General features: G+C 39.4%; 1 protein-coding gene across 1 annotated transcript in view; it reads right to left on the bottom strand.

Annotated features, from left to right (window-relative positions):
- Nucleotides 1-1,567: 1,567 nt before the first annotated feature.
- The window catches only part of LOC107186128 (discoidin domain-containing receptor 2-like), a 167,697-nt gene continuing 156,568 nt past the window's right edge, over nt 1,568-12,696 (bottom strand). Inside the window, exons 14-15 of the mRNA XM_015573939.1 lie at nt 6,511-6,652; nt 1,568-1,924 (exon numbers count right to left, since the gene is read on the bottom strand). Coding sequence (XP_015429425.1) covers nt 1,568-1,924; nt 6,511-6,652 — 499 coding nt within the window. The remainder of the gene's footprint in view (nt 1,925-6,510; nt 6,653-12,696) is intronic.

A 12,696-nucleotide genomic window follows, 5' to 3' on the forward strand; every position in this document is an offset into this window, starting at 1 on the left:
TTTTTGTCGAACCACGACCCAAATTGTAAGTTCGAACAAGTTATTTAAGAAACATCTCCCATTCCTCCCCTCATTTCCGTATAAGTTTATACAAAATTAATAGATGTCAATAAATTCACCAAGAAACCGTCTGTAATTTTTTCAGTTTAAAACTCATAAATATTTGTATGTTAATTCAAAACATTGATAGCAATCTTTAAAAAGCACCGTTTCAGTAATAAATGTACACTTAAGAGAAAAGTGAACGGGACTTTTCTGTCGTCTTTATCGAGATCTGTTAGCTCAAGATATCACCCAGTCAGCTTCGTTTATTTCGAAAGTTTGTACTTGTTTCTTAAATAGATTTTCGAGACTCACCACATGTGGTTCCTTAAAGAAGCGCGTTTTTACTTCCAATCTTCTCTCCGTAAAATTGTTATCGTTCATTCGAATAAACGTACGTCGATCTACCAGGCGAAAAACAACAATCTACGTAGAATTTTGATACCGATTTCGTCGTGGTATGTGATAAGAGAACGCGATAAACGAAACTTGAACTAACGATTACGATAGACTTTCTTCTCGCGAAGAGAATTGTAACCCATCCTATTCGTTCACAAACACATGCATTCACACCCCCTTTCATATGTATACCATTTTTATTCTATCGATAACTCCTTCGTAGGCGGAGTTTGACACTTAGTTAACGTATTGCCGTACGTTGATGCGACTCTTATCCCGATCCACTGGTCTATTCCCCCCACGCCTCTTATAAACGGAAACACGTAAATTCCGGATTGGGTAACTTCTAGCTCCTTAAGTAACGAATATCCCTTATTTTACCTCGAAGATATATCTTTAAACCATGCAAGGAATGTTCACAGCTGTATTACGATTACACGATATTGCTCCTAAAATTTCGACGATCATATTTCGGACCCTCGAAGCCCTCAAGATACCCATGGTCTCACGGTACATACTTCGCGTGGAGCGGCAGTTTCTAGAGAAGGGTAAACCCAGCCCCGCGTACTCTCGCCCGATTGTCGAATTCACAGTTTCACCCTTTTATTCCCTAACAAGATCTTACGTCTACGAAAAAACAGTTCTTATCGAATGCTCCGACGTCGTTGCGTCTCGATGGTCTCGCGTGTTCCGTCTACGCACAATTTGCTGTTTTCCATGTCCCGCACACGATCCTGTTCCGCGGGACTATTCGCGCGTAGCCACCTAGATGGCTCTACCGTCTGGAACGTTTCGAAGTCCTCTTCAGCTCCTTCAGGATCACTGATCGGCTCGACAAGGATTCTTCAGCCCGAGGTTCAACGTTCGTTGCTGGAGACCAAGTTTTTTTGTCGTTGTATCTGCTTGTTCGATGTCCATTTTTCTTTCACTTCGAGTCGACGGATCGCCGTCGGGAGCTGTGTAGCTAAAGAGGAACCAATCAGAACTTCGTTCTCACGGTTATCCAATGTGGGTAGAAGGCGTCGTCGATCATTTCCGAGACCTCGTTCAGGTGGCTCCTGACCAGCGGGCACGAGCGACAAACGCCGAGAACATCGTGGTGATCGACGTCGCGAAACGTTCAGTATCAGGACGTGGGCGCGTAACCGAGATTTTTTCGCTGCAGGAACATCGAGATCTCCCGGAAGGTCGGCCGTTCGTTCTCCTCCCTGCGCCAGCACTCGAGCATCAGATCGTAAATATCCTTCGAGCACGCGGTCGGTCGCGGTAAATAGTCGTAAAGGTTATCGGTGTTGTTCACTTTGCAGTCGTTGTTTTCGCCACTGTTTTCGGCGCACTCCTCCAAAGTACGGTGCAACCGCCGTAGGCTCTGTACCACTTCCTCGTCAGACAAGTGCTCGTATGGGACACGTCGGCCGAGGTTCAGTATCTCCCAGAGTGTCACCGCGAACGCCCATACGTCACTCTTCGTCGTGTACTTGCCCTGCGAAAATCGGTATCGGTTATGTCGATGGAATTGAAATCAGTAGTCGCAAGGTAACTTCTACACACGCACATGCAGACGCATCAAGATAGATTTCCACAGCATTGGGTACGTGCATGCATCCCTTCCGGAAACGACGTTCGAGTAATTATATTTTTCCATATTAACCTTTAGAGGACGGGCAGATTTTTTCATGACTTTTAATATTTTTGAGTTAGAATTTTTATATGTTTGTTAGAGTGTAATAATACGAAGAGTAAACGATCCATCTAGACCCTAAAAATAGGTTCCTTGTCCTCTACAGGTTAACCATGTAACAGGTATCGATATAATTGGAACAGGGTATGTAATATTCTATGTATATGTATTTATATGATAAGATGTGGCGAAATTAGTGGTACAGCCGAAAAAGAGATGATTCTTTGGGTATATTGCTTTATCTTCGAGAAAATTGATTTTGAAAATCTGTTCGATACGCGTGGTACTGAATAGGACTACGTTAACGTGTCTGGTCATTACTCACTGTTTCTACTGTTTGTAACCAAAAATCCATCAGATGATTCGACGGGTCCAGTGCAAGACGGAGCTATGTTACAATAGTAGCGTTGTAAGGTGTTAAGGTTTTTATGAAAAATAACGTTCATCATACTATGATTGTGTACATGTATTCACACATACATATGATATACATATGTATTCACAATTACAGTACAGGCAGGAATTTTGCCACGTAGTTATAAATTAAGGGACAATAACTAGATATCAAAAGGTGCCAGAATTAATCAAAATCTCATTTTTCAACAGTTTGTGGCATAGCACTGGATCTTTGCACTGGACCTCTTAATTTTCAATGTCGATTTATACTACACTAGCTAACGTACCCTCTCTTGCGTGGGCAGTTGAGCTTGCGAGTTAAATTTTAGTTCGAAATGGTGGCCCTCGGTATGGCGAAGCCATGTACCAATACCCATCAATAGATAAATTGTTTACGCGTATTTACATGAAGTAGAGTAGTTCAATTAAAGGAGAATATTTTTTTGGAATAACTAAGTACGGTTGATTTGCAAGGCGTAGTACGGTTTTCCCATTTCTTGATGTCAGCAAATTTAAAACAAAAATTTCCATAATTTCATAGACAGTTGATTTATCCAACATTTGTCCCTCATTTATTCCTGATTACCATTCACTGCCAATAATACTCAATCAATTTTCAAAAGTACAAAAACTTCTATGCTATATAATATTGTTTTAGCCATAACTTCACTCCCATAATTAACAGGCTTCTATTCCAGTTCTGGATATAGAAGTTCATACAGAGTGTGCCCCTGCTATTGAATACAGCAGTGCAGTGAATATTCGACAAATGTTCAGAACTCACGTCCACCGAAGAAGAGTAGAAGTTAAGAATTTATATGTAAAAAATACCAAAAAAATATTTTTGTTTACACGTGACGCGTCGTAGAAGATTTTTCTTTAGGTGGTGTAATAGTCCAAAGGAATTGAACAATTTCTGTATTTAAAGTTTTGTTCTATGTTGTACCGTTACAAAATCATATTTAAACAAAAACGAAAACGCAAAAAATTTATGCGAAGTTTCATTAAAATCAGAATTTTCGGGTTCGGAACTTTCCCTTACGAGTCCAAGTCGAAGAAAAGGACAGCGAGTGAAATACAAAAAGGTAGTGAGAGTCGAAACAGCCAGAGAAATTTAAAAAGCTACGAATCTGTGAGAACATACTAACGCAACGATGAATCTTTATTATTTTTGGTTCTTCGTTCCAAAACTTTTATTAGCATACTGGTGATATTTTTCTGATTAAATTGATACCACACATGAAATAATTTGGATAATATTTACTTAATCAAGTGTTTCTTTCATTATTACATTTGTTAATGTACAAATTATCAAAATTGCATCATGTTTGATATCATTTTAACCAGAAGAATCTCACTAAACTGTTAATAAAGTTTTTATTAATAAAGAAACAAAAATACAAGAAGTTTTAAAGTTCCATTTGTATTCATGGGCGTAGCCAGGGGAGCACTTGCCCCTCCCTGGACGGAAAAAAGTGGCTTCAGCCCCACCCTAGAAGAAAAAACTTGGATTTTGCTCCCTTCCACCTTCCTTCCCAGAGTTACAACATTATTCCGTAATATTCAATATTGCAGTATAATTTGAAACACGACCAACAGCCTCCATTAACAAAACGCATAGATTTTCAAAGATTTATGACTTTAAAAACAAAATAAAGCGTGTCTGGCTACGTACAGCCTGTTTTACTGTAGCAGTCGATGTGTTAATATTTTTCGCCCCCCCCCCTCCCTCGACTGATAATCTGGCCACACCCATGTTTGTATTGTCACATCGATACGCGGCTTTTTAAACTTTTTTGTCTGTCTCAGTCGCTCGACTGTTCCAAGCAAAGAGGAGATACAATAAGAAGCGACACTCCGGACTTAGAAGGAGATGAAACTACATAGCCATTTTAAAGGGCAGTTCAGCAATAATCGGTAAACTTAGGTAATGTGCGAATATTCAAACGCGATTGATTTTGTGTTATTTTTAAATTTATTCGTAACCTATTTCATAATATATTTTCTGTTTGCGGAATCTCGTGTTTAATGTTGTTACTTATTGTTTAATGTTGGTAATTTGTTATTTTCTATAAGAAAGTGGGAATTATCAAATATTACAGAACCACTTTCTGCATATTAACCCTACAAGCAAAGGCCACTTCGGGGTATCTAATCAATGGCGTACTGCACAAACATTGCGTGTCCGCTTTTTCTGAAATTTGAGTTTTTATACACGATAAATAGTTCTTGACTGTTTATTTATGCAGTATAAAAATCATACTTCATCATATCTACTTAAAACTGTCTTTCTCGAAGATGTTAAAAGCGGACATACAATACCTGGGGATCATGCCATCGAAATTGGGTTTTTCCCAAGTTGAGATTTTCCAGTTCAGAAAATCGTAGAAGTGAACATCGTGTATTTTTACGCTATGGTTACAATGAACGCAAAAAAAGTATTTTTTTTTCAGTATTTGAGTCTATTTACTGAAAATTATTTGAATATTTTTTCATATTTCGTTATTATTCATTAATCGTACTTATTTTCTTGCACTTTTTATTTCTTTTTTTGTAATATTTACTATGTCCTTTGTTGCAAGTTCCATAAAAAGAAGACCGCAAATGCGAGAAGGACAGACTTATGCGACCGTTTCGCGCAGTCGAGCAGAGTCGCCTTCCCTACGTTGCTGCTATAGTGGGGGAGATTGTTTCGCCAATCGTTCAATGGGCGACGATGGCGCCACTGAACAATGACAGATACACGCTGGCTGTTGACAGACTGGTGAACAATTGTGTTTATTACTTATTTCACTCGCAATAAAATAATTTTATGGGCAAATTTGGTTGCTTGTCGAGTACTGAAGTAAATGTTAAACTGAATGTGGTTCGTTCATGTAAGTGTGGCATAAGTTTAGTGACTTCGTGGTCAAGTGGTGGGAGGCCCTTCCCCTACGTTGCTTTTCCCCCAACGGAAGCCGACTTTGCTCGTGGGTGTACTTTCGAGCACACAAATTCACTCTCCCATCACGTTGCGTACGCCGGCGCACCAGCGCGACCTAGCTATTGCGCAGGCGCTGAGGCCATGGCTATGACGATACAACTTCGCATGGAGGGGGCTTTGAATTCATTGCCATTTTACTCCCCTACAGCCCCGACCATGGCAATATATTGTAGTTAGAGTCCACTCTATATAAGAATAGGGATAAAGATAAGGATTTTAACGTCTAGAATCATCTCCTTTTCGTACAAGATTTATGTACAGGGTGTCTCAGTCATATGTACTTATAAAAACAAGTTGAAAATGTACAATACAATTTTTTCCAACGTTGCTTTGTTTTCGAGATAATCGAATTTGACAATCTACTGTAGACGCGTACAAGTGAATAGGATTTTGATAATGTGTCTTTGCATCACATTCCGTTTCTACTTATTGTCACCACGAATGCACGCATACTCCATGAAACTTCTAAATGGGGTTTTTCTCGAAAAGAAGCCTCGTATGAAAAAAGTTTCTTCTTTATTTTCGACTTATTTTTTCTTATAGAAATCACTTTTTGCCGGGTTATATTACTCGACCTGAGATACCGTGTATGTACATGTATCTACGAAAAGCTTTAATTACCGTGAATCGAATGGTACCATTTTCAATCGGTAAACCAAATACATAGGATCAACTTACAAACTAAACAGAAAATGCAGTGGAGTCAAATTTGTCAAACCAAAGTTTCACAAAAAGTTAGGAATTCGTGCAAGTATTGAAGTAATAATAATGACTGAATTATCGTTTGTATTAAAGAGAGCTGTTCATTTAGTGGGAGACTAATTAAACGCTTCAAACTGCGTAAATACAATTCTGACTGTAACAAATAACAAAATGAAACATGCATAATACGTAGATCGTTTTTGAAATTACTAAATCAACGATAGTCAAAAAAAGGCAGATATATTATATTATCCGTGTACATCAACCGCGTGAACAGGTCTAATTGGATCGTTTAAATAAAGCTTACCAGAAATATGGACTCCCAGGCCATCCAGCGTATCGGCAGCGGCACCGCACCATCGACTTTGTAATAATCGCACGCGTACAATTCGTTGTCCGTGCCGAAATCCGAGATTTTAATGTGATAAGCTTTGCCCACCAAGCAATTCCTGTAATTGAAAATCATGGTATCGATGAGTTCGGGGACCAGTGTCGAGGCACATTCCCACTATACAAATATTCACCGGCCGCCATTTAATTAACTTCGAAACATCGACGGCCGGGCTTTTATCATTATTAATAATTTTCTAATTTACTCCTGGAACAACGGACTGTGCCACTTTTCTTTCTCGCTCGTAGGGGAGATCGCGGCTAGTTGTCACATTTCGTATATTTTTGTGACTGACTGCCAGACAGATTCATTACAGGGAGTAAAATGTACCTACTGTTTTTCATAAGTAACCGTTTGGTTTAGGAACTATCATTTTTTATTATTTACTATCACTATTAGATGAAAAAGTTTGATTTATGTTCATTTGAAGTAATATTTCTTATTTTCTTATCGTTTTCAGTGTAATAATATCGGGTGTTATTGTGATATTTCTATTCTTCTTTCTTTTAGATACAACTTTCTTCTAGAGTTTTACCAACATCTTACTCTGTTGTACTATTGTATTCATGGGCGTAGCCAGGTTATCAGTCGGGCGGGGAGGGGGGGGGGCAAAAATATTAACACATCGACTGCTACAGTGAAAAAGGCTGTACGTCGCCAGACACGCTTTATTTTGTTTTTGAAGTCACAAATCGTTGAAAATGTATGCGTTTTGTTAATGGATGCTGTTGGTCGTGTTTCAAATTATACTGCAATATTGAATATTACGCAAAAATGTTGTAACTCTGGGAAGGGAGGTGGAGGGGGCAAAATTCAAGTTTTTTCTTGTGGGGTGGGGCAAAGCCACTTTTTTTTGTCCAGGAGGGAGGGGGGGCAAGTGCCCACCCTGCCCCCCTGGCTACGCCCATGATTGTATTCTATTTCTTCTATTTTATCATAAGTGGGAATGGTTGTCAGGAGTAAAGTCTACTATTCTTACGGATACTCTTGTGAAAAAGGAACTACAAACAAACATGCCGAAAGTGAAGAACAGAAACACATAATAGAAGTAATTCGTGTAAAGAAAACTTAAATATATCAAAATAAGCAGAATTTTTGTGAAAATCATGAATTCACTTTTATTACATATTTCAATATTACTTTTGTAAATAAAATTTTCTTAGAAGAATTTATTTATCATTTAAGTATTTTAATAAATATTATACCACTCACGATAGCTGTGACAAACAACTGTTGCGTGAGACAAGCGTGGGGCAGTACGTTAACACAAACAGAGAAGTTGTACAGGACTTTTATATAATTATAAATATCAAACAATTTACATTTTATTTCAGTTTTTGAAAAGAAAAATGGCCATTTTGTAACAAAAATTACGTTATGAAAACGTACTACGAATTTCATAAGTGAAAACAGATATTAAAACGTACGACAACCGTCTCCGTTCTTCTTTAACTTTAGTTTCTATCATAGATTTTTAAGTCGTTATTTTTTCTACTCCCTCTCTCTCTCTCTCTCTTTCACGCCACAAAGGGAAAACTATAGCTACCGACTTCGTCGGTCAGTCGGGGAGGGGAATCCGGAATACTTTTCCGACCGATTCAGCCCGAATGAAAAAGGCCCGGGATCAAATCGATCTCTCTTGTCGGTCGAGGTATGCGGAAAGGTGCATAGCGCGGCCGGCAATCTGCATACGCGCGTACGCATTCTGTGCATGGCAGCGGACCGGAAGCGGGGAATGGCTGCCTGCGGGGCTGCATTTGCATGTACGTGTAGATGAGCTATACGCTTCCTGTGTACAAGCACACGCGAAACCCCGTACAATTGAACGTAACGTTGTGGCAAAGTTTACCGGGCAACGTGGCGGGTTGGATCGTTGAATGATTATTGTGGATCGTTATGAGGCGTGGGTGTAAGGTTCGCGGTTCCTGGAGAATGTGGATCGAGATGCAGACGGGGTGACGTAACCACGTGCACGTTGAACGGATTTATACACACCGACGTCGGGTGAATTTTGAGAGGTCGATTTAGGTGAACGTGTTCCGGGTGACGGTCTCTACCCTCGTTACATACGCTTTAAACTCGTGTTCAAGAGCTGATCGATGGCGATGGTCTAGGAACAGACATCCAATCGGTAGAGCCGCGTACTCATCTGAGCGAGAGAAGAAGCGAACGTGCGCTGATGTGGACGGCGATGCGAGCACGAACCGAGCGCTCAGCGAGCATCTGGGGCTGTGTCGTTCGTTAGCGGTACGTCAAAATGAGCTCGCTATCGGATGCAAGGTTGAAAATGTGTTCTAGATGTGAATGGTGAACCTCCCAACGACGAAGTGATTAATTTGATAAAAACATTTTTCGAACAAAAGTTAGTCGGTATTCAGTTTACAACAAACTGCAATAGTAAATATTCATAATAAAACTTTTTATTCGATTAATAATCAAGACCACGTCAATTTTTTCTTAATAGAACTGTATATTTCTGAATGAACCAATCGATGCATTTTTGTATTCTCTTTAAAAAAGTATTAACTATTAACGTAGTTTAGTCGACAATTTATTAGTTCAGAAGTTATGACTTTATTGTACCACTACTGGAACTTGTCATTTATGAGTATTTTGCGCTGTATGATAGACAATATCTGTATGATAATAGTGATTGCATTAACTAACTTAGTAGGTACACAAGCAACACATATTGTCTATCATACAGCGCAAATTTCTTACACATAACAAGTTACAATAGTGGTCCAACCTATGCAATAGTTTAAATTCAACAATCATCCCTTAATCCTTGTAAGAGGTTTTTTGTATTTCTTCAGTTTCAGAAAGTATCTTTTTCCGCAACTATATTCCTTCTTTTCATATTTTTCTCCTTTTCCAAGAGTCCATAGAAAACACTGTAGGTGAAACGAATACGCTGAAAGGGAAGTTATTGCGCGGCACGGTGGTGTAATTGCAAAGTTCAGACGTTCAGAGGAACGAATGTGTTCGACCGTGGAATTATATAATGTCGAAAATCGACCGAGTGTCCGTGTATTCCAGGTTTCGAGCGAAGTAGAATTTGTGTTTCAGGACAGGTGACTATCTTCTGGATTCCAAAGACGAACTATGATTCTGGCAAAGACAAACGAGCAACTGAACGGTCCTCGAGTATCCAGTGTTATCAAGTGAATGGAGTCAATTAATTTCATCGGTGGAACAAAGCTCCAATTTGGAGGCAGAACCTAGGTAATTAGCAGCGCTTTATCGATCACAGTTATTGGCTGTACTGCGGCTCTTAGAGTTCGCCCGCTACGACGGTGACCTGATCCGACAAAGTTCCGGGTCGGAATGTTAATGCAATAAGCAATGTTCAGTGGCTGGATGCTATTGAACCTTTTTATGTCTTTTGTGTGGAACGTCATCCCACGTCTAATATGGCTTTTATCGGTGGAGTATACTTGATGTAAATGAACAATCCCCTGCGAGGATTCGAGCGTGATAGAGTAATGTTAGGTTAAGAATCCTTTGAATGGAACTGCAGATAACGTAATACTTTAACATTTCGACAGTTATGTCAGCCACATGTGGATGATACAATGATTGATAATGGGTTTAAAATGAATCATTCTTCATTAGGTTGTAGACGTAAAAAATAAGTATTGAGATTATTCTTGACAAATATACATAGGTTCTGTGTGTTTACAGAAATGGGTTCACCAGTCTTAAAATGTTGTATACATTAATTTGGTAGTAAATGTATTCAATTAAATTTACTGTTCTTTTTCTTTCAAAAAATTCATTTTCTTACTTTTAGATATTCTTCATTCGTTCTCTAATCTTTCTGATCCTCTAAACCAGCGGTGGGCAAAATCGGCTCCCGGGAGCAGGAAACTGTTAGAGTAACAGAGGCAAGAGTCAGAGCTTTTTGTCTCTACGAAGGCATACAGCGCGAAAAAACGGTTAGAAGGGGAAGCAGGCACGTGAGTGGGCCCTACATCCCTATAACTCGGTCGGCTAGGACCCAATATGCTTTTTTGAGGGACACTCCTGTTCATAAGTATTAGGATACTTATCGTGTACATATGAAGTAAACGAAATAAGGCAGTACGAAATTATTGAAGGTCTAAAATATGTTAGATTTTCTATACGGTGCAGGTGAAATGAGAGGAAGTATTAACAACTTGGTTTTATTATTATCGAACTATACGATTAAGGACTATGTAACAATGGTTTAAATTTACGTAAGGATCGCTGACTGAATAGAATCTTTCGGCAATAAGACGTTCTATACATATTATACGCGATTATCTAACACTTCCTAATTCGAACAAAATAAATATTGTCTGGGGAATTTTGAAGTTCGTTGGACAACAGTCACGCTAATATTAACTACTTAAAGTGGCCCAACATGTATAATATTTATGAAACATCACACTTTCTTCATACGGGCCAGATGTCCTAATACTTATGAACGGCAGTGTGCAAAGTACTTTTTAGAGATACAGTATATCCTCGATGAGTGTTCGAAGCCTTCTCGGCACTGAACATAAAACATTTCATAAACTTGTAGTAGTCGTGCTCGAAATATCAAATGGTTATTCGCAGCTGGTAAGAAAAAGAAAGCAGGCACTAAACACAACGGCTAACCTCGGTACGCGCAGCAGGGCAATTTCGAATCGGCGCTGCGCAGCGTTCGGTCGCTATCCGCGACAAAGGCGTAACGGCGATTTCGACCTCTTCCATATAAATAGTGGATTCACCTCAATCGAAACAAGTCAGTCTGTCGAGATTCTATTGTAGACGCACAAACCTTTGCAATAAATTAACTCGTGATAATAAATAAAGGGTTTGATAATTAAACACCTAAGCCTATCATATCCCTTTAAACTAATAGCCATATACGACTGAAACAAATTTCGTTGGCTTCAGTTTTGCAAGCTCTATCACTGTGATAAACCTCATTAAAAAGTCAGCGTTACACCTGGGGACCTCTCCTTGTCAGTGTCGAGGAGCCTTCGAAAACTCATCGAGAATTTACTGTACGTCGATTATCTCGTCTACTTTAAGTGAATTACAAGCTGAGGTCAGAATATATAAAAGATTGGATTAAAATAGACCTAGGCCTCGTCATCCAGGGGTCCATAACCTAAAAGTTTTTTTGGACAACGTGTATGTAATTCATGTGCCGCAGGAACACGTTTATAAATACAAGTACATACCTTCAAACAAATATCTAAATGGCTTTTCTTCAAATCAGATTGCGTACAGGTATCTTGTACTTTTTCCCACTATCGTATTCCGTTGACTAGTAGTTTTTATTTTATTTAATAAGAACTTCACACAATTACGGAAACTTAGACTAATACGTTTGCGCGTACAATAGTACTCCTTAAGTCGCTTCTAGACGGTTATGCAGAGAGTGTTCAGAGAGTAGTGCTGGGTTTTGAGAGAGATACGTGTAAGATATAGGTTCGGTAATTTGGAAAGTGGGGGATATCTTGAGTCACTAAGGGATGAGACATTCAGGGCGAAGTTCGAAGATGAGTAAGAAGGGAAGGATGAGATCATAGAAAGTAGGAATTTGGATTTTCGGGATAATTATCGGAAAGTACGCAGATGACTAATACTAATGTTAAAAGAAGAGTAGCGTTGGTATACAACACCACGTCTATATCTTACTATATTATCACAACATTTCATTCCATTTTCCATCGATTCCGCAACTTTCTACGGCACGCTGACTTCCAAAAGACGATCCACAGTGTACCAAAATATCCCGTCCCGTCGTGCCAGAGAAGTCGACGATACCCCGCCCCGACGCGAAAGTATCCACTCACCCGTCATTTCCCCCGACAGCCGAGAAGAGAGTCTCTTCTTATGGCTATTATCGATTGCGAGCGCGATCGAGCGTATTCTCGACGGTGCTTTAGCATTTGAAGTGGCGTTACGTCGAGCAGGATCTCCGTTAACGTGGTATATTCACATATGATCGGTAGAACTTCGATCTCGCGATTCTTCGGCTGTTAGATTGAGAGGTAAGTGCGGGGTGAGATGCATTTGTCGTGGGCTGATGGGAAGGTGAGGTGAACGATCTAAGAAAGAAAAGGAAGAGTGGATCGGAAG

This window comes from Dufourea novaeangliae, unplaced genomic scaffold (assembly GCF_001272555.1).
Source record: "Dufourea novaeangliae isolate 0120121106 unplaced genomic scaffold, ASM127255v1 scaffold69, whole genome shotgun sequence".
NCBI classification, from domain to species: Eukaryota; Metazoa; Arthropoda; class Insecta; order Hymenoptera; family Halictidae; genus Dufourea; species Dufourea novaeangliae.